Source organism: Diplotaxodon limnothrissa, linkage group LG20 (assembly GCF_057381915.1).
Source record: "Diplotaxodon limnothrissa isolate DT_005_m linkage group LG20, D_limnothrissa_male_GT1.1, whole genome shotgun sequence".
Classification (NCBI taxonomy): Eukaryota; Metazoa; Chordata; class Actinopteri; order Cichliformes; family Cichlidae; genus Diplotaxodon; species Diplotaxodon limnothrissa.
The window spans coordinates 5,649,595-5,675,823 of NC_140615.1; the positions used below are offsets into that span (position 1 = coordinate 5,649,595).

The 26,229-nt window shown below is 43.5% G+C and overlaps 1 protein-coding gene and 1 pseudogene across 2 annotated transcripts; one reads left to right on the forward strand and one right to left on the reverse strand.

The window, feature by feature from the left end:
• The first annotated feature begins 4,932 nt into the window (after positions 1-4,932).
• On the forward strand, positions 4,933-17,627 carry LOC146610388 (solute carrier family 2, facilitated glucose transporter member 5-like; annotated as a pseudogene). Its single transcript, XR_014905000.1, has 12 exons — positions 4,933-4,998; positions 5,102-5,200; positions 5,286-5,446; positions 5,526-5,650; positions 5,741-5,893; positions 5,996-6,121; positions 6,202-6,389; positions 6,519-6,629; positions 6,732-6,833; positions 15,294-15,369; positions 15,591-15,718; positions 16,906-17,627. The product of XR_014905000.1 is annotated as a solute carrier family 2, facilitated glucose transporter member 5-like (transcript).
• ca6 (carbonic anhydrase VI) lies at positions 17,379-22,102 on the reverse strand. Its single transcript, XM_085344305.1, has 10 exons — positions 21,996-22,102; positions 21,243-21,422; positions 20,711-20,859; positions 20,218-20,313; positions 19,252-19,318; positions 18,957-19,114; positions 18,654-18,780; positions 18,435-18,518; positions 18,304-18,336; positions 17,379-18,219 (listed from the first exon to the last, which is right to left on the reverse strand). The coding sequence occupies exons 1-10, from the start codon at positions 22,084-22,086 to the stop codon at positions 17,585-17,587; spliced, it is 1,620 nt and encodes a 539-aa protein (XP_085200431.1). The 5' UTR covers positions 22,087-22,102; the 3' UTR covers positions 17,379-17,584.
• Between the last annotated feature and the right edge of the window lie 4,127 nt (positions 22,103-26,229).

The following is a 26,229-nucleotide window of genomic DNA, read 5'->3' on the forward strand; positions in this document are numbered from 1 at the left end:
TTAAACAGATATTCAATAACTCACTTGTAATGGTTGCACACATCTGACAGTTTTGGTCATGTTTTTACAGATATGTTATATTTTTCAGTCATTCTGACTGTTTAATGTTCCTTCTTTGATAGATGTCAGATATTAACTTATGAGTAAAGTGCTGTAGAAGTGAAAATAAAGTCCCAGTTTTATGTAAACTCTCACTTGGATGCATCTTAATTATTTGCTGCTATCACAGTGGATGCCAGCTGTGGCGTTGCTGCGGCGATGACCTCTCAAAGGAAAGGAAAGGAAGCGTCTCATAGCTGAAGGTTACAGGCCGTCTGAGATCCAGAGCAGCCCGGTGGAAACAAGCGCTGATTCACTGTGCTGCCGTGTAGCTGAAGACTATCGGGATATAGAAATGCATTTACTAACTTTCGATTGTTTCAGCTGTTTGATGAAATGAAAGAAAGTCTTGAAACGGTTCAACAGGAAGCAAGAAATTTGTTTGTGTGCAGATTAGAAGTGGTTTCAAAAAAAGAGGGCTGATTAATAGATGCAGGTCATTCTGGTTTCCTTGTTAAAAGAATTCACTCTGATGAAACCCATCATCCCTTTAAACTTCTGCACCTATAATTGATCCCAGTTTGGTTGAGCATGAGACGGACGTTCTTTAAAACCTGGCTTTACTGCAGTGGACAGCCTTTGTGTTTTGTAAGCCTACCTCTGCCATGTAGCGGATCCCATCTATGGCATGATCTGCTCCACTGGCCTCCAGGTCCCAGCCGCCTCAGTGCAGGTGCATCTGGACAGCTGTGTACTTTCCTGGGAGTCCCTCAGTGATTTTCATACTGGGAGGTAGGTCGATTTGAACTGACACAAATATATCATCACAAATCATGAATACTTTACATAGCAGGAAAGCCTTGGCCCACATTTATTTCAGCAGCAGGCATTTCTTTTCAATGTTGACAGTGCTGTTGATGTGATGCAGTGGTGACTTTTCCAAAAAGCAATGGCAGTCATGGAAACTATACATAAATGAGGGGATTTCAAAAAATGGAAATTCTACCTCAACGTCCACGTAAATTTATGCTTTGATAGTTCAGGCAGAAAAAACTGGTGTGGTCCTTTCTGTGCATCTGTACAGACTGACACTGTTTGAACTTTTGATTTACATTAGCCTTCTTTGAAATGGATTAACCACCCAGCTCACATGTTGCTGGTTCCCTGGCACGCAGTGGACTTGTTCAGCAGAATAATGTTGCATCTTCAAATAACATTCATTGCCAGAATCGTAGCTGCGCTGTACACCAAATGGTCCATGGTTTTTACAAGAGCCAACCAGCTGTTAAACGAAAAGTATTGGTCCAATAACGCACAGCGCGTTAAACCAGGACACCAAGCAGTCAAAAGAATTTCATCTTTGTGAATAAACAGTAATAACCCAATTTTCATTTCAATCACTTTATTTTTATTTTTCAAAAATGCTATTTGTTGAGTATTTCTGTTGCAAAATAAACGTCTCTACGCTTTACGCACCACGCATCAACATCCATGAAAGCGCAGTTTGAGGTGATTAAAAATACAACTATGCATTAAATTCTTTAAAAACTAATTCAGACACACTGAATGAAAAATGCCCACCCCTGTATGTCCAGTGGATTCCATCATGAGGTGATGGCATCGCATACAGATTTTCTTCAGAGAAAAACACGCAGAAAATCTCCTTCGCCGCGTCTCCCGGTTTTGTCGCGCAGGACAGCGACTCCGCACAGACGTTAAGCTTACATCGCCCGGAGCGGTCCCAGTGATCCTATAGCGTCAAAAGAGCAGCTTTTGTGCATCTGACTGTAATCTGAACTCCGTTTTTAATTTAAGCTTGAGCACATGTTTGATTTCTAAAATCGACAGTCATCTCTGTCATGTCATTATTAGTTTGACAATGAATAAATAAATAAGTCGGGAGCACCTCTCTACCACGAACAACATGAATTAAGGAGCATTTTTCTCTGCGCATTCGTTTAATTTAGGAATATCTTCAAATATAAAGATTGTAAATATCTATGAGCAGTGTTGGTCAAGTTACTTGAAAATAGTAATTAGTTGCTAATACTGATTACTTCTCCAATAAAGTAATCCCGTTACTTTACACAATTTCCTTTAATAAAGTGTTCTGATTACTTATTTTCAAAAGTAATTAGTTACTTTATTACTTAGTTGCTTTTAAAAACATAATACACAACCTGAATATGTTATAAAACAATAGACATTTCAGTCCAATTCTCTTTTTTCTGCATATTTCATTATATAAAATTCCATGAAATGAAAATTTCTCTTTTTAAAACTCATTTTATTAGTTTTAATATTTTAACTTTATGCACATTGTATCAAGCAAAAACTAAATTATATCCAACATTCTCTGAATGGAAGAAATTTGTTTAACATTTAAATCTATTTTCTGCATATTCCAGCATATAATTTGTTTTGTTTAAACTCACTTTTTCAAATAGATGCAAGTAAAATAGATGCAAGTAAAACTTCAAGCCAATAGCACAAGTCACCATCAAATGTGGGATGTAAGAAGGTGATGACCTCTCCCTACTGCTGTTCTGCATAGTCCTGAACCCCCTCAGTGAGATCATTGACAAGTCTGGCTATGGAATGGAGCAGTTTTCAGCCACCTCCTGTACATGGATGACATCAAGCTGCATGCAAAGAGTGAACGAGATATCAATTCACTGATCCACACCACCAGGATACAACGATGACATCGGAATGTCGTTCAGACTGGAGAAGTGTAGTCAAGATCCATAGAGGCTGGGGTCTATTACACCAGGCAAGACCCCAGGTGCAGGCTGTGTAAAGATGCCCCTGAGAATATCCAGCACATGGCAGCAAAATGCTAGCAGGCAGGGCATACATGGAACGCCATAACCAAGTGGCTGGCATAGTATACAGAAACATCTGTGCCAAGTATGGCCTGGAAGTCAAAAGCTCAAAATGGGATACGCCCCCTAGGGTGGAGGAGAATGGCCGAGCTAAGATCCTGTGGGACGTCCAGACACAGATGAACAAAATAGTGGTGGCTAACCAACCAGACATAGTGATGGTAGACAAACAGAAGAAGATGGCTGTGGTGACAGATGTAACGATACCGAATGACAGCAACATCAGGAAGAAGGAACATGAGAAGCTGGAGAAGCTTGTGGTGACTTGTGCTATTGACTTGAAGTTGGCCTCTAGTATTTTATGCCACATCCCCATTGAGTTCCTGGTGAAGCTTTTAGGATCTCAGGTGTGGGGGATGCAGTCATATGGACCATCCAGTTCTTGTAATCAATCCAGGCAGTGCACAGGTTGGTCAGTCTGGCCTTGCAGGCGACTGCTCTGTCTACCAGTGGGTGGATTTATGCTCCTCTGTTATTCCTGCCAATCCCTTTCTGTACCCTGCTCACTTAATGAGCCTTGTGCCTGTTTATCTTGGCCGCTATGATGCCTGACAGGAGCTTCCATGTGGTACTAAGGGAGGTTATTGCTAGTAGTTGGATGGGACTGGTCCCTTCTGGAGGTCCTTGAGGATCAGGACTGTCCGGCCTTCGTTTAGCCATTCTGGGTGTCTCTCACTGACTAGCAGCTGGCTCACTTGTACTGCCAGACACTCATAGAGTGGAGTCAGCTTCTTGAGCCAGGTTGCTGTGGTCTGCTCTTAGATCCACTAGCCACTTTTATGTGTTGCGTCCTTCTCCAACATGCTCTTCCAGTATTGCTCAATAGTTTAGTTTGTCTCAGTATAGATCAGTTTTGTTCCGTGTTGCCATTCCCACCTTTGTTCTACAATAAACCACCTTCACACCTTCAGCGAGTGCCTGCGTGTGGATCCTCATTTATCTTTCCCCACACGGTTCACTCTATTCGCCGTGACAGGATCAGGTGGTTAGTCTCAGTAATAGTGTTGATAGGTATCGTCCGTAAAAGGTCAGAGAGATATGAGGGTGCCAAACCGTTGAAAGCCTGCTCAAACTTGACAAAGTAACCAGTGAAGAGATTTCAGTATTGGAATAATGTGCTCATATTTCTCATTTTTGGTTAAAATGTGAGCAGCTGCCTTTTGTACCATCTGTAAACCTCTAAAGCTTTTCTTCGGTAGCTTAGTAAGGAGAGTGTTACATTAATCAATGCGCAAAGTTTTGGGACAAATAATGTAATTTATGTGCTCCAATGACCATCATATCTGTCTTATCTGCATTAAGAAGAAGGAAATTGTCAGATAACCAGTGCCTAATTAATATAGACCATCTTCTAGTTTGGACAAATCAGCACAGTTTCCAATGGTTAATATGAATATAAATATTTACCTTAATTCCCTCATATAAATAATTCTATTTATAATAAAAATATTTTCCTGTAAAACCACAAATTTAAATTAGCACAACTGTGTAATGAAAATTTGCTGAGCTTTACAATTATATATGTATAAAATCAAACTTTGTGGTTTCATTATCTGCTTAAAAGTGGCTGCGTGGAAACAAAGGTTTGTTTCAGTAATACTCAGACTAAAACTCTTCTAAAACTATTAATAAGAATTATTTATTAATTTATATTTATGTTATATAATTATTTATATTTTAATAAATCCACCTGCACATGGATCAATAAAGCAATAAAGATGCATTATCCTTATCATTCTTTCCTTTAATGACAGCTGCATCAATTGATCTTGTTTAGTGAAGGGTACAGTGCAATGTAAGATTTAGATATCAACATTCATATCCGCTTTTAATCTTCCAGGTGTATTACATAAGAAAAATTAAAAAACTAATTAACCGGAGAGCACAGTTAGCAACATGAGTGCGATAACCATAAACCAATGCCACGCTCTCTAATCTGGTGTCCAAAGGGCAGGCAGGATCCAGTGGGCAGTAATAATAAAGTGTGCTGTTATTACTGCTGAAAGTGACAGCGAGCCCAAACACGGCCATGGCGGACACCGAGGAATGGGGAAAGCCTGTGGAGAGGAAAGGGGTGAGTTACAGTCCACGTGTGATCACAACCATGGTCACAATTTTCTTTTCTGACTTTTCAAATAGCGCTCTGATGTTGTCCCCCTCTCCCCAACAAAAAACAGAGGCTAACTGTAGTCCTGGTGCTGGCAACACTCATAGCTGCCTTTGGTTCGTCCTTCCAGTACGGCTATAATGTCTCTGTGGTCAACTCTCCATCGCAGGTAAGCTGATTAAAGAAAGAAAAGCTTGAATGGAACTCGCTGGGAAGATAATTCGTTCCTATCAGTGCTCTCCTGCTCTTTTCAGTTCATGCAGCAGTTTTATAATACAACCTACATGGAGCGTTACCACAGCCCGATGGAGGAGAACGTCCTGACTCTGCTGTGGTCTCTCTCCGTGTCCATGTTCCCTCTCGGAGGCTTCTTCGGCTCTCTGATGGTGGCCCCTCTGGTCAACAAACTTGGGAGGTGAGAATCTGCTTCATTCCACGTGTAGTTTAGCATGCTCTGCATGTTTCTTGCAACTAATGCTTCATCCCTGCTACAGGAAGGGCACCCTCCTCTTCAACAACATCTTCTCCATCGTCCCTGCTATAATGATGGGAGTCAGTGAGATCGCCAAGTCCTACGAGATCATCATTGTAGCCAGGTTTATAGTAGGCATCTGTGCAGGTCAGCTCCCGAATTTAACAACAGCCCAGGTTAAGGATCAGGCGTGATCAGGCGGTTTAGCTTCACCCATGCATGCTTTCCCATCTGCAGGTCTCTCTTCCACTGTGGTGCCCATGTATCTGGGTGAGATCGCTCCCAAAAACCTGAGGGGAGCTCTCTGCATTGTTCCAGAACTTTTCATCACTTTTGGCATCCTCTGCGCCCAAGTGCTGGGCATTAGAAACATACTGGGAAACAGCACAGGTAGTTAAGTTTGTACATGTTTGATCATTTATTCATCAGATGCTGAGACATGGTCTTAAGAATAGGTTTAAAAGCGTATCTGTGTTCCTTGTGTGTGTCCAGGCTGGACCCTCCTGCTTGGCCTTACTGGTATTCCCGCCGCGATTCAGCTCCTGCTACTCCCCTTCTTCCCTGAGAGCCCCAGGTACATGCTCATCCAGAATGGAGACGAGAAGAAAGCAACGAAAGGTAAGAAAGTGCGATGTTGCACAACTACACATCGAAGATAAACTGAGCATTTATGGCACTGTATGCATTTCCACTCTTAGCACTGCAGCGCCTGCGTGGGTGGGACAACGTGGACAGCGAGCTGTTGGAGATGCGTTAGGAGGACCAGTCCGAGAAGGCCGAAGGTCACCTGAGTGTGTTCTCCCTGCTGTCCCAGCGCTCTCTTCGCTGGCAGCTGATCTCCATAGTCGTCATGATGATGGGCCAGCAGCTGTCGGGTGTCAATGCGGTGAGATGTGCCCATCCAGTTGTCCTCGTCCCTCACACAATAACTCAGGATGCATGACAACATCTATGTTCTTGCTTATTCACAGGCTGTTGTGTTATAACCATAATGCATTTCTCTCTTTTCTCTCAGATCTACTACTATGCCGACAGCATATACGGCTCTGCAGGAGTCAGGGAGAGTGACATCCAGTATGTCACAGTGGGAACGGGAGCAGTGAATGTCTTTATGAGTGTAACTGCTGTAGGTACCCAGCAAAGCTGAGGGGAGGAGCTGTTTGTCTGTCTGCTGTTTGATCATGTGAGATGGAGATAACCACTGTGAACGGGGGTTTTGTCATCCCAGGTGTTCATCGTGGAAGCCTCAGGTCGCCGCCTGCTCCTCCTATGTGGTTTTGGGATCTGCTGCGGAGCCTGTGTGCTGCTCACTGTCGCACTCAACTTGCAGGTATGGTACAGACCTGTCAGCGCTACTAATGCCTGCAACCTGTCACTCTGCTGCCCTCTAGTGGTTCAGTTATTAGTTCCCCAACCTTGAAAGAATCAGAGGAGATTTGTAAGACCTCTCAGGATCAGAGAGTAATGCCGCATGAGGTTGATTTAATTGCAGCTATAGACAGGCCTTTAAAGACTTCATCTTTATCTGTTTCATTTTAATTTTGTTCCCTCACCTGCACTTTGTCCCCATTGGGTTCCAGCTCTATTGAATAATTAATCAATGAAGAGCACATTATGAAGGTGTTACTCATGGTTTTAACTGCAATAAAAAAAAATAGAGGCACTGCTGCTGTTGAGACCATGATTATGGCTTTTCCCCCCACTCATCTTTCATCCATTTAAGTCAAAATGGATGAACTTTTATCAGAATGTGGTGGCGCAAAGGAGGATAACCAGTAAAGATGACTAAAGGGTGTTGACAACGCCACCTGGGGAGGGAGTTACACCCCAGGAGAGATTTCTATAGCCAATGCAAATGCCATACTAGTTACAGAAGCTCGTTATTAGCAAGCAGAGGTGAGGCAGAACATTTTTACAATCAATATTTATTAGGAAAAACTAGTAAAAGCATAGACCTGTAAAATAAGAGAACTTCTTAAGGTAGCAGGGCTGACAATGCAAGACCGATAATTAAACACTTTATTAACAAACAATGATTAAAAAGACAAGGCTCACTGCTACGGTGCTACTCTAGTAAAATAGCATTTTGGTAAAATAACTGAACAAAATAGTGGAGACCGGCAACTTGAGGAGGCAACCTACAGAGAGGAGTGACCAAGGGTGCCATCAATTACTCACACGTGTAGTTTCACTGCAAACCTCACTGTCACTCTCACTGCAATCTAAAGGGTCCAATCTACCTATTTCCCAGTGTGTACACTCTCATGTATCAGGGGGATTCCACCTCACGTGCCTAGCCCCACAACAAGCGGCCGTACCGCCATTAAGGCAAAAAAACCCAAAAAAACATAAAAGATCAAACAAGTCAGTAAAAGAGATGTAAACAAAACAAGAACAAATACACCCTAAGATACAATTCTTTATAAAAGCATGATCAAAATACAAACAATTCAGAGTAAAAAAGACCATAAAACCAGGAGCCAGTCAAGGCCAGTCCATAAAACAACAACAAGCCTACAACAGTGTGGCACGATCCACTTTTTAAAGGGCAATACTAAAATGAGCAGCTTTCCTGAAGAAATAAAACCGCTCTGCAGTGCTTAGCCGCCTAACGCTCTTAGCCACCTTGGACAGGGAAAGAATGCCAAATGGCTCTCTGTTAGTGAAGCCCAGCTCTTTCTTATAACGTCCTCTAATTATTGGCTGGGAAGGGTGTGGATGTTAGCGCTGCATTCGTGGACATCACGTAAGAAACCAACCTACCCAAAATCTACTTCACTACAAAAGCATCACAAAAACATCACCTCAGTGTTGGTCTTGGGTCCCAGTTTGAACCTGCATTGTTGAAAAGGCCTCTACAAACAGGTTTTTGTATTTTTCCTCTTACACATTTGTAAATGACATATAAATGAAATAAAAACTTTCAGCTTTTACTTAAGTGGTTTAACAAAATATCTGTTCAAGGCTATGTTTTATACATCGTTCTTCATCTACTGTGTGATATCCTAAGACCAAGGAACCACGGAGACCATGTTTAGCTCACAGTTGCTTCTTTATTAAGAGAACCGGGGCATGCGCCCCCACAGACTGAAAGCTCCCCAACCACTGTTGCCCCCTGGTGGACAAATCCCTGCCACAACATAACATTCCTCCCCCCTTAAACTGGAACTACTCTGTAGTTTTAATCACTACAGAAAATACCCATAACCAAAAACTTCACCTTTATAAAAAAAATGCAACAACCCCGTCCCCAGCCTTTATTGAAATTTCACTCCGGAATAGTGAACCTTTAGTCCAACAGTCTTAGGTTAACCTATAACAGTTCACCGTAATCACGGCACAAAGTCTCTCAGGTGCTCCGGCTTTCTCTTGGTCCTTTGCGATCGCCGTAACCCAGTGGCAGGTGATTCCAGCAAATCACTACTCTCCATATGTGGCTTCACCACTGGTGTAACTTGCACCTCTATGTGTCTCTCATCCTCGTCTCCTGTCTCAGCGCTGATGTTTGGGGCTGCCTTTGGGGGCTCGCCTGGGTGGCCTTCAGGCATTCCTGCTGCCAGGCACGGCTCAAGGCGGGCAAACAGCTGATCGACGTGACGCCTCACCACTGTCCCATTGCCCAGCATCACCAAGTAGGAAACAGGCCCCGTCATCTCCTGTATAAGTCCTGGTATCCATTTGGGTCCTCTGCCATAGTTTCTGGTATATACTGTGTCTCCAATAACAAACATGCGTTCCTTGGCATGTCTATCATGATACCGTCTTTGGCTATCTTGTTTTGCTGTCACTTTTTGTTTCAAGTCAGGGTGTATGAGATCAAGAGTACACCTCAACTTCCGGCCCATCATCAACTCAGCGGGAGACTTCCCTGTTGTGGACTGTGGTGTGATTCTGTAACTAAACAGAGCCCTGTTTAACTTGGTTGCCAGTGTGTCTCCAGTACTCTTTTTCATGAGTTCTTTGAACGTTTGCACTGCTCTTTCTGCTAACCCATTGGAGGCGGGGTGATATGGAGCGGAGGTGACGTGAGTGATTCCGTTCTTTGCCATGAACTCTTTAGTTTGTGCACTTACAAAACACTGGGCATTATCTGAGACCACCATCTCAGGAAGGCCGTGCGTGCTGAAACAATTTCTCAGGCAGTCTATGGTTGCAGCTGCTGTAGCGGATGGAACTGTATACACATCTAACCATTTGGAGTGGGCGTCCACTATTACTAAGAACATTTTACCCAAAAACGGGCCAGCATAATCGATATGTATCCTTCTCCAGGGCTTTTCTGGCCACTCCCAGGGGTGTAGCGGTGCCTCTTGTGGCCTGTGTCTATGTTCTTGACATGTACTGCAGGACCTCACCTTGTCTTCAATGTCATTCTCCATATGCGGCCACCACATGTAGCTTCTGGCCAGGCCCTTCATGCGGCTCATTCCTGGGTGTGACTGATGTAGCTGTTCCAAAAGGGGGCGTCGACCTCGTTCTGGTATCACCACCCTCGCCCCCCACAGCACACACCCATCCTGCACACTCAGCTCCTGTTGTCTCTGTCTGTAGGGCTGAAAATTAGGATGCTGCGTAGTGGGCCATCCTCTCATAGCATACTCACGCACTCTGGAGAGTATGGGATCTTTGGTTGTCCATCTTTGTAGCTGCTCAGATGTCATCACGCCCTCCTGGTCCTGATCTACCATCAACACTTGGTCCTCAGCTGCCACCTCTTTAGGGAGGTTCTCTGGAAGAGGGAGACGACTCAGACCATCAGCATTACTGTTATTTTTGCCTTCTCTGTATTTAATGACATACTCATAGGCTCTTAATAACACTGCCCATCGCATGATCCTCTGTGACGCCATCTGAGGGACGGCCTTCAACTCATGGAACAAACTTATCAATGGCTTATGATCCGTGATAATCATGAACTTCCTGCCGTACAGGTACTTATGAAAATACTGTACACCAAATATCACAGCCAATCCTTCTTTATCCAGCTGTGAGTAGTTCTTTTCTGCTGCATTCAGGGTACGCGATGCAAACCCAATGGGTTTTTCCTGACCATCTGGCATGCGGTGAGCTAGTACTGCTCCCACTCCATAGGGGGACGCATCGCAAGAAAGAATTAAATCCTTTTGCTCATCATAGTGTACCAATACACTGCTTGACTGCAACAGTTCCTTTGATTTGCCGAAAACCTTCTCCTGTGCTGGTCCCCAACACCATGGTTCCCCCTTTCTCAGAAGCTTGTGCAGTGGGGCCAACAGTGTGGACAAGTTTGGCAAGAACTTATTATAGAAGTTCAACAACCCCAAATAAGCTTTGAGCTCTGTCACTGATTTTGGGGGTGGCGCCTCCTGCACTGCTTTCACTTTTGCCGGCACTGGATGTAAACCGGTCTTATCCACCCGATGTCCTAAAAATGTCACTTCCTTCTCCATGAATTGACATTTGCTCCTTTTTAAGCGCAGGCCCGCCTCCTCCAAGCGCTGCAGCACTCCCTCCAGTGTTTGAAGATGTTCTTTGTCATTCTTTCCCGTCAGGATGATGTCATCCAGATACACTGCGACATTGGTCAGACCTTGCAACACACTCTCCATGGTGCGCTGAAAAATGGCAGGACTTGAACTCACACCAAATGGCAACCTGGTGTATGTAAACAAACCCTTGTGTGTGTTCACTGTGACATACTTTCTAGATTCCTCATCAAGTACAACCTGTTGATATGCGTGACTCATATCTAACTTGGTGTATTTTTCTCCTCCCGCCAGCCCCGCTATCATGTCCTCCATTCGTGGAATGGGGTATTGTTCTACAGGCGACACCTTGTTAACAGTCAGTTTGTAGTCACCACAAATTCTGGCGCTGGAGTCTGGCTTTAGTATGGGTACAATGGGTGCGGCCCACTCTGAGAATTTCACTGGTTGGATGATTTTCTCCTCCAACAGTCTCTCCAGTTCCTGCTCCACTTTCTTTTTCATAGCAAACGGAACTGATCGGGGCTTATAGAAGCACGGTTTGGCATCCTTAGCTACATGTATCTTTGCCGCAAACCCCTTCAGCGTTCCCAACTCGTCCTTAAACACTGTTTCATGTCTGGTCAGTATCCGCTGTAAGGCATCCTCTCCGCCTTCGATCTTATGTACAGGTTGCCAGTCTAATTGGAGGGCCTTAATCCATCCCCGACCCATCAAACTAGTTCCAGCCCCTTCAACCACCACCACATCCAGTGTTTTCTTACTGTCTCTGAATTCCACCTGCACTTGGGCTGCTCCCCACACGGGTACCTTGTGGCCTCCATACGTTCTCAGTTTGATTCCACACTTGCTTACTTTGGGCGCCTTACTGCCTTCAAAAAGTTTTTTAAATGACTCCTTCGACATGATAGTGTAACCACAGCCTGTGTCTACTTCAAATGTCACATTCTGTCCATTTACTTTTAGCTTCTGTCTGATGGGTTCTTCCCTTGGGATGCTAATCTCCTCATGCACATTATACATAGTCACACTTGCCTTTATGTGGTGCATTTCAGCTCCTTCTTCCTCACTCTCCACATTCTCCTCTTCCAAGAAATGGGCTTGTTTACCTTGTCTGCCACGCCCTCCTTTTTGTTCCATTTTCATTCGGCAAACCCTTTTTATGTGTCCCACCTTTCCACAGTTGTGGCATTTTTCTGAAACAAACCTGCAGTCCTTGGCCACATGATTTAGTCCTCCACATCTGTAGCACTTCCTGACAACCTGTTGTGACGTCGAGCCGCCGTCCTCCATCTTGTTCACGGCTCCTAATCCTTTAGTGAATCGCGACTGTTCTGTCATGCTCTTCAAATCCACAATGTCTCTGTTAGCAGCCTCCATTGCTTGAGCAAACTTCAGCGCCTTTTCAAATGTTAGCGAATCCTCTGCTAACAATCTGCGCTGTATTCTGTCGTCGCTTATTCCACATACTAAACGATCCCGCAGCATCACCGTCAGGGAGTCTCCAAAGTTACAGTCCTGTGCGAGCTTCCTCAGCTCCGCTACATAATCGCCCACACTTTCCTCCGGCCTTCTATTCCGTGTGTTAAACTTCCACCGCTGCACAATTTCACTCGGCTTAGGGTGAAAATGATTGTTCAACAATCCCACCAACTCAGCATAAGAACGATCCCCTGGCTTGACCGGACTGAGTAGGTTCCTAATCAGGGCATAGGTCTGTGCGCCCACGCAACTCAACAGTACCGCTCGCTTCTTCTCCTCCTCCTTAATATCATTCGCCACAAAGAAGTAATCCAAAATCTCACAATAGTCCTCCCAGGATTGCAGCTCGCTGTCGAACGGTGCCACCGAGCCCAAAGTGGTAGCCATTATTCCACACCGAGGGTTACGCTCCACTTCCCACAGATGCTAGCGCTGTACCACTTGCCAACCTCAGTTCATAAGTCACTTAGCACGGTGTAACTTCACAGCAAAACCTGGCTTTTACCCTCGTCGCCATATGTGATATCCTAAGACCAAGGAACCACGGAGACCATGTTTAGCTCACAGTTGCTTCTTTATTAAGAGAACCGGGGCATGCGCCCCCACAGACTGAAAGCTCCCCAACCACTGTTGCCCCCTGGTGGACAAATCCCTGCCACAACATAACATACTGTAACTGCAAAGTTGAGATCAGGCCATCAAAGGATTTCTTCTTCTTCTTTGTGAAACTATTGGGTCCCTTTTGTGGTATGCTTTGGGTTTTTATCCATTTTTACTGTGAAGTGTTGTCTGATCACTTCGGATCTGAGCACAGATCAAGTGTACAGTATAGCCCTGTACACTTTATAGTTTGTCCTGTTTAAATTAAAAAATTAAGCACATATGTTATCAGTTTAATTTGAACAAGAGTAAAGACTGCACCTGATCATGAAACTGCTATTCATTTGTCCAATTTTGCTGAATGTGTTTTCTGAAAATGAGAGATTAAAAACAGCTTTGTCTCCATAGTGTAGTGGTTTAGAGATCAAATCATCCCAGTTCAGTGCCGTGAGGAGACCCAAATCCCTTTGGGACTGTGACAGGAAGGGCTTCTGGTGATTTAAAAAAACAAAAAAGAAAGCTGAACCAAACATCTGGCACATGATAAATGGCAGGAAACTGGATGCAGGTGGATTGGAGGTCAGACAACAATGATTCGTTTTTTTTTCTTTTTCTTTTGTCCCTACCTAGCAGTTGGCAAAGGAGGTCTATGAAGCCAATACAAGGCTGTGGGTGCCGTAGGGGTTCCAGCTTGGTCAACGATGTATTTCAAGGCCTTGCGATCTATGGCCTTGAACTTTGCTTGCTCGATGGATAGATATTGTTGTTTAAGATCATCTTCGATTTGCAGTCGATGAACACAATCCCTGTCCTCTGTCTACATTGAACTCTTTAGTTGATCAGTTGGCGAAGAATGAAAATCTGATTGCAGCAATCCCTCCCAGGTCGAAAACAGGCTTGCTCTTCTTTGCTTTACTGCTCACAATGTTTTTGCAGGCGCAACCGGATGATTTTCATTGTGATCTTACCAGTGGTGGAACAGAGGCTAATTTCACGGTAGTTCTTGCACTCACGGCTGTGGCCTTTACCTTCTCCTCTGTTCTCCAGATCAGTCGAATTAGTCCATGCAGTTGAGAAATGAGGATATCCCCTCCTGTTTTGATTGCCTCTGCAGCGACGTGGTCTAGCCTGGGTGTTTTCCCATTCATATGCTTGACTTCTTCGATTGTTGGTTCGGTGTCCGACAATGGGAAATGGTGGGGGTCGATTTCGGGAGGCACTGTAGTTGGGCCTGGGTCATGGTTGTAGAGGCCATGTTCTTTCCAACAATGAAGGTGTTTGGAGCGCACAAAGGTACCATCTGCTTTCTTGGTGTTGTCGTTGGTGGAATTCAACTTGTCACTTAGACCTCGCAACATGTAGTAGAGTGTGCAGTTTTCATGCCTTGACAATGCTTCTTCAGGTCTCCAACCACTTTCCCAGAATGCGTCCCTCTTCATCATCCTGCGCACTTGTAGATTGAGTAAGCAGCAACTAATAAATATAATAATAAATATAGTAACTAAAAATAATATAGTAAATAATTAAATAATTTGACTTTGATTACTGAATCAAAGTCAACCAGTTTTGTTCTTTTGTGTTCTGCTACCAGGTTGAGAGTTTCATTGGATATCCATAATTAGCTGTGGCGCTGAGTCGAGTAGTGATCAGAGCCAAAGACAACCATGATAGCCATTTAAAGATGTAATCTTTGTATGTTTGATTTAATTTCACCTGCACTTTATCCCCATGTTTTGGCCATTTCTGAAAAGCCACAGTGAGAACTCCTGCAGGACAGCTAAGGAACAGCAGAATAGGACATGATGACAGATTGGCAAAATAATTAAACAAGACGCAACCAGTAAAAAGCCAAAATAACAAACGGTGTCACTGTGCTACAGATTACCAGCCTGTAATCATGTTGTACGTCTAGGATTCCCATCATGGTCTGAGACAGTAAAGTGATATTTTGGCCCCTTTGTTTGCAGGAGCCATGACACCTGACACTAAACACTGACTATTAGAGAGAACCGCCAACGCAGTGCTGCCCTCCTTCAAACCTGCAACCTCACCTGGAGCCAATGTTTTCAGACAGGCGTCATTTTCAGCAGCAGTAAAGGCACAATTTAGAGACACAATGGAGAGTAGGCACATTAATCATCTGCCTTTGATCCTCAAGGCCTCCATGTGGAGCCGTTAATGTTGCTCCTGCTTACAAACATCAGAAGGAATAGTTACTGAGAGCTGCTTGTCTGTGTTTGCAGGAGACTGTGACATGGATGCCCTATGTCAGCATCGCCTCTGTCATCGTCTACGTCATCGGACATGCCATAGGACCGAGTGAGTCTGTCTGAGTAGACCTGTTGGTATTTACACACATACTGATTACAGCAGGGCGCTCCATTAGCTGAAGTGTTGTTTAGATGTAACCAGGCATATAATCAAAGTTTGTACATCAGCACTCAGTTTGTTTGAGACATGAGCATCCTCTCTGACTGTGAAGACTGATGATGTCTGTCTCGAGTGTTTTGGTTGTGGTTAATTGCATTTTTGTTCTGCAGGTCCCATTCCTTATGTGGTGGCCACTGAGATGTTCCGGCAAACAGCCAGGCCTGCGGCGTTCATGGTGGCCGGCTCCGTCCACTGGCTCTCCAACTTCGTCGTTGGTTTAATCTTTCCCTTCCTCGAGGTTAGTCACTCAATTTTTACAGGTTCAGACTTCAGTGGAATTAGTTCCAGATGTTTTATCAAGCATAACCAGCAAGGCAGTTTATGTCCTCGATATATTGTGATCCTTTGTGTCACTTATAATTGGATTACTTTGATATTTTCTTTTCAGTTTGCATAGATTTGCAAGCAAGCTGGCGAGCTGGCAGGTAGGAGGAAAAGAGAAAGAACACAGAGGAGATCTATGGATGTAGTGAAGGAGGACATGCAGAAAGTTGTGTGACACAGGAGGGTGCTGGGGATAGGATGAGATGGAGGCCGAGGTTTGATTCAGGTATCAAACTGAGAACAAAACAAAAAAAACCAGTTGGTTCCTCCTGTTTATTATTGATTGCTGTCATGCTAGAGAATGCAGTTTGGACCTATCACTCACCTACCTGATGCACACTTCACCTTAGGTGACATTTAGAACATTTATTGTGCATGCTCAAAAAAGGAGTGATTTTTCTTGGGTGGATGGTTTAGTGTTGCTGGCTGCTGAACTAGTCAGGAACGGTTTCTGTGTGCAAAACTAGCTTGTTGTTTGACTCACAGTAAACAGGGCAGACTGGAGCCAGGGGTGATCAAATCAGCTGATTAAAACAGGCAGGCAGGTGGGAAGCTGGTGGATCTAAGCACAAGAGAACAGTGTTGGTTTCGGTCGTCGAGTGAAGTGGGAAAAACTAGAAAGGGAGTGGCTCACCTACTCCTCGTACACAAACACAGACAGAGAAAACAAAATAAGAGGAGGACAAGAAGAGGCACAACATAGGGAATGAGGAGGAGGAAGATACATGAGGAATGCAAACATGCAGAGAGTGCCAGAAACATTTTTTACTGCATTTACAACGCCTGAAACATAATGTCGGAGCTTGAATACTATAACACCAGAAAACATATTGTAAAATCTTAAATGAGGAGACATTATGTGTAGGAGTTTTCACTGAATGACGTGATCTTAGATATAAACATAAGCTTCATCTCATGTTTACTTCCTCTTACATGTTTAAACCTGAAAGTGTAATCAAGGGAAGAAGATGCTTGAGAAACATCTATAAAGAGCAGTGTTTCACTTTTGACCTCACCTTGTTTGCTCTGTTTGTCTTCCTGACATATTTACATTTCATGTCGAGGACCCAGAAATCACATTTCCTCTCCTTCTCTCCCCAGCGAGGCCTGGGCCCCTACAGCTTCATCATTTTTGCCGTCATCTGTCTGGTCACCCTGATCTACATCTGGCTGGTGGTGCCCGAAACAAAGAAGAAGACCTTCCTGGAGGTCTTCCAGATGTTTGCAAAGAGGAACAAAGTGGAGTTAAATCTGGGTGACGGCGATCTGCCGCCAAAAGGCCTCAAAGAGAGCCCACAGGATGCACAGAAGGCCACGCCCTTCTGAAGAAAGAAGGAGAACATTGATAGAAGAGGAAGTATTCGCTGCGGGTGTGGAGCGAGGGAGTGTGTGTGTGGTAGAAGACTTGACAGTGTTTTCATTTTAGATGCCTCTGTGTGCCTTTTCTTTGTATTTGCGCCTGCAGATGTTGGTAGATTTCCATGCAGGCTAAGGTTTGCTGTGAGTCGGTGTATGCACTAGATGCAGCGTTAAGGACGTGTGAATTAGTCAGTGAGCAGACAGCAGGTCTCTTGTAAGCTTTTATTGATGACATATGAATGCAGTACATGGCTCAAGCTGTGACGTGTTTTTAATATTGGCCTGTAGGCGCCTTGAAAAGCATTTTGTCCTTTGTAAAACATACCATGAACCCTTCACCAACAATTCAATCAAATCCCCAACATCAACAGATGATATTCTGCCTTGTTGCAGCATGTTGAAGCTCATACAAACAGAAGCATCAGGAACATCTGTACTGACTGTCCAGCTGCACCCCTCCGTACATGCTCAGTTTGGTGTTTCCCCAGCTGAAGACATTTCCCACCACCATGCTGTTATTCATGCATTGCATTTGGTCTCGGATATCTGCTGTGGTCAGCACATAGTCCCACACGTTGACATCAGTCATCTTCCCCACAAAGCCATCAGCATTGAAGATTCCCAGTAAGCCATCCTGGTCTTTGCCCAGAAGGAACACACCGCCAGATCTGATTGTATAATCCCTTCTGAGGTACCGCTGCTCCCCCACCATGCCGTTAATCCAGAGCTCCGCACCGCCGGTGTGCGACGACCAGGTAATGCAGTAGTTCACCCAGTCCTTGGGCTTGAAGTTGTGCGGCAAGTTGACAAACTCGTTGCCAATCCAGAGGCCGACTTCTCTCGCATCCCTGCCCTCTTCGAGGGAGATCATCAGCTCGTTGTCATTGCCGTTGCTGGAGTAGGAGATGACGGTGTGGACTCCTTCGACCTGAGGCAGGACGTGCATGCAGACGGTGAAGGCGTCCAGGTCCATGGGGTGGCTGAGGCTGGCCAAAGCATAACTGCCAGAATCTTTCTCCTGAAAGTTGAGCACCAAAGGAAACAAAGAGCCAGTTTCTGAGGACAGAAAACAAGAATCAGGCTGGAGAAGCGCCATCTTACTTTAACTGCAGATCAATATCAAATTTTAAAACCACCCACCATGTCTGGTAGGCCTTGAGCTGTGAAATCCACCTAAAGGGAAGAAATGAGAAAGTAGCAAACACTGCAGAGTAAATACAGCCATCTCTTACATATAGCTATGTTTGGCAGTTTTTAAGATGAGCAAGCACCTGAATGAATGTTCTTTCCAATGGATGTTATCAGACCCTCGATCTTGTGGAGCCTGGATTCCATTTCATCTTGCCGACAAAATGCTGAAAAAACAAACAGTCAAAGGAAGCACTGAGAAATAGACTCAAGCTTGCACATCTCCTTCCACCCAACACCAGTTCTAAGGATAAAAATAATAACATCATTGTGCAATCGTGTGGTAACGATAAGCTACACACTTCCTTTCCCGAGGCGCGGCAAGAAAGAAGACTCCACAATACGCCCATTGAGAGGCTGAGCAATGCGGTAATCATTCCAGAGGGTCTTGTTGTCCATGTCCATCAGTGTGCTCTCCAGTTTCCTGATCTGAACGCCGCAGAAGAGCAGATAAGTTTGTGGCACAGCAGCAAAATAGATTTAAAAGAAACCAATTCCCTTCAACAGTTTTCCACTTAGGACTTAGGCTTATGACTTTATTTTAAAAAAACATCAGTTCTTGAAAAAAATAGTTTTGGAGCAGAGGGCTCTCTGGGCGGCCTTACCTGGTTGTGTGAAAGAGTAATGGGCGTATCAAACACAGTCCAGAGGATGCTCTCGTAGCAGGGCGGAGTGGTGAGGGAGCCCTGGTATCTGAAGAAGTGGTTCAGGTTCTCGGGGAGCATTGAGCGGACATCAAGGTTGGATATGTTCATGGACTGACCTGTGAGGGTTACACAAACACCACGTTAAACTAAACCAGTGAGTTATGGCTCAGCTAGAGGTCACATTTGGATTCTGACCCCAAGTAGAGCAATGTGGGGTTTTTCTTCTGTTTGTTTGTTTTATTGAGTAACTCACCAGCATACTTGATTTTCTTCAAGTTTGCAATAAAATCACTATAGTAGGTGTTCTCAAAATGGCCATCCTGGAAAGAAAATAAAACAAAGCTGTGTTAAAGTTTATGATTAAATTTTCATTGAAAAGAAATAATTCCGACTTGACCCCACAAATGCAGGCTTTAGAGGATTATTACAGTTTTTTAGAACCTTTGTGTTGCTTTAACATTCATCATAAAATTGTATTTAACATGCTTAAAAGGCATTAATACAACCAAAAATACAGATTTATTAACTTGTTTTATAAAGAGCTAGAAACCAAAAAAAAGTTGATTTCTTTAAAAAAAAAAAAAATACAACAACCGACATTTGATGAGTCACTTGTGACTGTTGCACACATCTGGCAGTTTTGGTCATGTTTTTATAGATAAGTTATAATTTTTAGTCATTCTGACTGTTTCATGTTCCTTCTTTGATAGATGTCAGATATTAACTTATGAGTAAAGTGCTGTAGAAGTGAAAATAAAGTCCCAGTTGCATTTAAACTCTCACTTGGATGCATCTAAATTATTTGACTCCAAACTGCTGCTACCACAGTAGATGCCAGCTGTGGTGTTGCTGTGGCGATGACCTCTCAAAGGAAAGGAAAGGAAGCGTCTCATAGCTGAAGGTTACAGGCTGTCTGAGATCCAGAGCAGCCCGGTGGAAACAAGCGCTCATTCACTGTGCTGCCGTGTAGCTGAAGACTCAATAAAGCCTATAACCCGGCAGGATGAGCAGAACAAAGTATCGCAGACTTCAAAGACTGTCAGACTGTTTGCCAAATTTATGTTTTTTCACTGCAAAGTATGTTATTTTTCACTTTCTAAACTTCTCACAGTGTCAGTTGTGGTCTTCTGTCTAACAGAACACTTGTACTCTGTGCAGTTGTGTACGAGCCTAGTGGTTAGAGAGAGAAGAGAGGAAGGGGTATTTGTGGCTCACGTACTTCATAGAAAAAGGCGAGGACAGCAAGCCCGTCTGGCTTATCTCTGGCCTCAGTAAAGCTCTTGTACTTGTCAGAGTTGTAATGGACCACATGCAGCTGGAAGAGAAGGTTAAGAGTCAGGAGAGGTTAAGTGCCAAATATGCTAAGTGACCTGCGATTTGGATGGAAACATCAGGAGATAGAAATGCATTTACTAACTTTAAATTCAGTTTTAATCTAAGAACAAATCGATTGTTCAGCTGTTTGATGAAATGAAAGAAAGTCTTAAAACTGTTCAACATGAAGCTGCTTGTGCGCAGCTCAGAAATGGTTTCACAAACGAGTGCTGATTACTAGATGCAGGTCATTCTGGTTTCCATTCTGATGAAACCCAACATCACTTTAAACTTCTGCACCTACATTTATAATATATCTCAATTGTTGGTTGAGCATGAGGAGGACATTAAAACCTGGCTTTACTGCAGTGGCCAGCCTTTGTGTTTTGTAAGCCTACCTCTGCCATGTAGCGGATCCCGTCTATGGTGTGCTCTGCTCCGCTGGCCTCCAGGTCCCAGCCACCCCAGTGCAGGTGCATCTGGACGGCTGTGTACTTTCCCGGGAGTCCCTCAGTGATCTTCATACTGGGAGGTAGGTCGATTTGAACTGATGGTGACACCAATATATCATCACAAATCATGAATACTTTACATAGCTGCCGCTGTATGTCTGATTTCCGGAAAGCCTTAGCCTACATTTATTTCAGCAGCAGGCTGGTCAGTGTTATCAGTGCTGTTGATGCGATGTGATGCAGTGATGACTTTTCCAAAAACTATTGCAGTCTCGGAAAATATAGATAAAAGAGAGGATTTCTAAAAATGCAAATTCTACCTCAACATCAACGTAAATATTGGCTTTATAGTTCCGGAACTATTGCAGAAAAAACTGTGGTTTGGTGGTCTCTGTGCAAGTTAATAGTGAACTTAGTAAACTTGGTAATTTTTGGTTTTTTGTAGGCTACTATTATTATTTTTGCCGACTTTTCTTACCGGAGTGCCCGTTGTTGGACATGAGAAAAGTCCCTTTCTGCGCGTCATATCCGCTGAATTCCAATTGTAACAAGTCAGGGTTGTGCCTAACGTTGCGCCGCTGGATGTCAATCGGGGACTGCTTCTTACCGCCGCACGCAGGGTACTGGGTTGCCCAGTGCATTTGATCCAAAGCGCCCTCTGTATGGAAAAACAGACAGCTGATTATCCGCTTAAATGCCAAAAGGTTCCTAGAGTGAGATACATGCACGAACAGACTGACACTGTTTGAACTGTCGATTTACATTAGCCTTCTTTGAAATGGATTAACCACCTAGCTCACATGTTACTGGTTCCCTGGCACGCCGGGGGCTTGTTCAAGAGAATAATGTTGCGTCTTCAAATAACATTCATCCCCAGAATCTTAGCAGCAGCTGCGCTGTACACCAAATGGTCCCTTCATGGTTTTTACAAGAGTGAACCAGCTGTTAACCGAAAAGTATTTGTCCAATAAGTCACCCGGGACACCAAGCAGTCAAAGGAATTTGATCTTTGTGAATAAACAGTAATAACCCAATTTTCATTTCAATCACTTTATTTTTTTACAATGCTATTTGTTAATTCATTGTGTTGCACAATAAACGGCTTTACGCACGCTTTACGCACCACTCCTCAACTCCGGTGAAAGCACAGTTCTAGGGGATTTTAAAAAAAAAATAGTGCCGTAAATTATATTAAAACTAATTACAGACACGCTGAAAGAAAAATGCCCACCTTTGTATGTCCAGTGGATTCCATGATGAGGGATGGCATCGCCGACCACATAGGCGAAAAGCGCGGAGAAAAACACGCAGAAAAGCTCCATCGTTGCGTCTCCTGGCTGTGTCGCGCAGACAGTGACTCCTCACAGAGGTTTACTCTCAAGATTGAAACAGCAAGTGAAAGGGGGGCGGGGGGGGGAAACTACTGCTGAAAACGCCCAGAGCGCTTCCCAGCAGTCCCACAGTGTCAAGAGAGCAGCTTTTGGCTGTCAGCTGAACTCCCTTTTTAATTTAAGTTTGAGCTCATATTTGATTTCTAAAATCCACTGTCCTCTAGGTCATGTCATTATCAGTGGTTTATGGTTTTTGGCAATGATTAAATGATTAAATCAGTCAATCAATCAGGAGCACCTCTCTATCAAGAAACAAGATCCATTTAGGAGTATTTTCTCTGCGCATTCATTTAACTTGGAAAAATCTCCAAATACAGAGAACGGTCTAAGGCATGGCGACGTCTTTTTAGTCGCATCACACTTACTCGTTTTTGTCACAGCGAGTTCTGATTACTCATATTTCTTGTTATTGCCTCAAGAAAAAAAATGCTGACGTAGGGTTTTAACAGAACTGTATTAGTGGGAAACGAATGCCACAAACACAATCATACAAGTCCAACTGAAGAAGAAAAAACAGCAACACCATATGGTGGAACTGTGGGAGCCAGTGGCAGGTAGGTGTTAAAAACAAAAAAAAAATACAACTTGTATCACCTGCTAGTGCATGCTGGTCGCAACTTGCCCAACGCCTCAGCTTTAAACGCCTGAGCAGTCAAAGTGTGTGAAAGGGGTGTGGGAGTGTGTCAGAGTTCGCCTCGGAGGAGCAAATGTCCTTACCAGGATAAAATACTAATAATAAAACGCTTAGTTTGTCTTTAGGGGGGTGCAGAAATGGCCAGTGAGAAATTTTAAAAGGTTAGTTCTGCGTTTCTTTCCTTATATTTTTTCTTCCTCGCCCCAATGCAGCACAAACACACCCTCGGTTTTCAGGTGTTTACAAGTGGTCAGCCCTGGTCACGTTGCACAATGTAGATTTTTTTAAGTAAATATTTAAGTGTTTCTTTTTATTTCATTGAGTATTAAAATGTACAGCACGTTATTGCTAATAAAGTCTTTTGCATCTGTCATTATGACTTGCAACCTCATGACAGCGATGATAGCAGCAACTAATGATCTGAAAAAAGGCGCTGGCCTAAACTCAAAAAGTGTAAAGGACTGTCTCCTTTCATCCTGCTCAGTGTTGCCAAATGATGTTGAAAAACAGGAGTCCATAAACTCATCACTTTTAGGCTGAACTATTGCAGTTCCCCTTTTATCAGGTTGTCAGTAGCTTCCTGAAAAGCTTCTTTCTGATTGAAAATGCTGCAGTAAAAGTTCTAGCAAGAGAGGCAATATTTCTCCCATATTAGCTCCTCTAATATTCACAATCTATAATTATTCACCTTGCATAAAACAGTCCTGAGTGATCAGACCCTGTCATGTCGTAATGACACCACAGTACCATATTGTCCCAGTAAAGATTGTAGGTTTGTTGGTGGTGCCCTCAGTTTCTAAAAGCAGAACTGGAGGTAGAGGCTTCAGATATCAGGGTCTTCTTCTGTGAAACCACTCTCCTTATGATTAGCCTTCAATCTTTGTATTTTCTCAAAGCTTATAGTTAGGACTGGATCCAGTGACCTTGAACCAAGGTCAGGCTGATGACCCCTCACTGTGCACCGAGCTCCTTTCTACTCGCCCCACTTTCACTGCCATTGTATTTCCTAAACTTTGTGCATTGCCTTTTGACTTCCCTGCATTCCCTTGTACCTTTCTGCAGATATGTCTGAGTTCTTTCTTCACTTTTAACCCTCACTTTGGCCAGTTGAGATTGATGGGAAACCTTCTCCGAGTTCGGCTTTGAAGGAGACGTCTTCCTGTTGGAAGGTACTTCCTCTTCTCAGTGCTTCCTTTGACTGTTTGTTTTTTCAGCATTTTGTCGGCAAGATGAAATGGAATCCATTGTGTTATCTTTAGACAGAGCCGGAGCAGCTGTTTATCCTTGTTTTCAGTCTTTGTTCTAAGCTAATGCTGCCATTGATCTTCTTAAACAGTCAGGATTTGACCTGTCGAACAAGGTTAAGATCAAAGTATAAGGTGACGTAAGTTAAGAACTGAGAAGTAAAACTGATGAAAAAGAGACCTTAGAATGACACAGATCTCTGCACTGGTAAATCTGTGTGTGTGTACGTGTGTGCCAAGACCTGATTAAATTACAAAGTGATCAAAGGACTCACCTTGATTTAAGACTTTCATTGTTCCAGGCATATCCTTCCTCTCTGGACTGCAGTCCGCAACCTCTTTACGGCCTGCACTTGATTAATACCAGTTGTTTCCAGTGTTTGACTACCAACACCCAAAGGCTGATAAAAGATAGTTGAGGAAACGGAATTGACCTTTACGGGTGAAGTAGCTGGGGAGGTTTCTACTCAGACAAACACTGAGATCATTAAAAAAACCCACAGATACGAAGCCCCTCAGGTCTTTACTTAAACACGCCAAGGCTCAGAAATGAAGCAAAGCTGTCCTCTGCCACAGTAAATCACTAGGTTTATCATTGCCTTGAGGTAAATAATAGTTGTTACGGTACTGGAGTCTAATGATGTAATGATGTCCAGAGCAAGCTGGTCATTTAAAGCTTACATGTGGAGAGGGTGACATGAAGGATTCGGCTGTAAACAATCTGTACATGGAGGGAGTGAAGAAGTAAAAAGCTTCAAAGTCACATTTATTCTGGGTATAATTATTTAAATATGGGATAAAACTGCAGGCATCTTTGTGCACTTGACATTTCAGATACGCATATTCCTTCCTGTTTTCAAACTCTCCTGACAAGCCCGCCGTTAGGTTACAAACCTGAGGACCTGCTGGTTAGTTGTAACCACTAACTTTGACTTTACTGTGTATACAGTCACGTGAAAAAGGTTTTACTGTACATATCAATACTTTTTTTTTAAATCATCTTGTCCTTACAGATGACTTAAGGTCCTAAAGCTGTTTATATGAACAACAACATATGATCTATTCCACCTTTACATTATTTATTTTAAAAAAAATGAAACCATAATGCAGAAGCAGTGTTAAAAACGATTCAGTAGCTTGCAGAAACACTTTAGCAGCAATACATTTTCTGTGTGACTTTATCAGCCTCTCACATTGTTGTGGAGGAAATTTGTTCTCTCATCTTCACAGCGTTCATTCAGTTCATCAAAGTTAGCAGACATTCGTTTATGCACAGTTCTCTTAAGGTCCCACCACAGCATCTCAATCGGGTTGAGGTCTGGACTTTGACTATGTCATTGCAGCAATCTGATTCTTTCAGTCATTCTGTTGTCACTTTGCTGCTGTGCTTGGGATCATTGTCCTGTTGTATGACCCAATTTCAGCCGAGCTGTAGCTCTCAGATAGACAGTTTCACATTTCTTGAAAAATTATAGTTATAGATATACACGGGAGTTTAATGTCACCTCCGTGACAGCTGCTGTAAGGGGGGTTGTGATAATCTGTGTTTGCTTTTCTCCAAATCTGGTGCTGTGCACTGTGGCCAAACATCTTTCACCTCAGCCTCGTCTCTCCACAGGACATTGTTCCACAAGCCCTGTGGTTTGTTGAGATTTGCCAATTTTGCCAACCTAAGCCATGCTGTCATGCTCTTTTAGAGAGAAGAGGCTTCCTCCTGAGAACTCTTCCAAACAAGCCATACTTGTCTTTTTCCAAAAGTCATGAACTTTAACATTTAAAATGCTAACAGAAGCCTGTAAAGTCTGAAATGTAGCTCTTTATGTGTTTTTGCTGGTTCGTCTGACCACGGTCTAACCTTGGGGTGAATTCATGAGGACTTCCTCTGTTTTGAATGTTTTCCACTTATGAATAAACATTCTGGCTGTTGAATGATGCCCTTATAACCCTTCCCAGACTAATGGGAAGCAAAAAAGTCACTATTGTTGTCTTTGTTGGTATTGTGTTAACCAACACCTGAATGCTTCAGACCTGCAAACTTCCAACACTTCTGATTTCACAGAGATGCTCACAATGGCTGCACCTGGCTGCTACTTACCCTCTAAATTCCTATGGAACCAGGAAAGGTGTCTCATATAAGCTGAGGCAGTGTGTCTACTAATCAAAAGATCAGTGCATCAGTCCTTGGTTCCTCCCTGG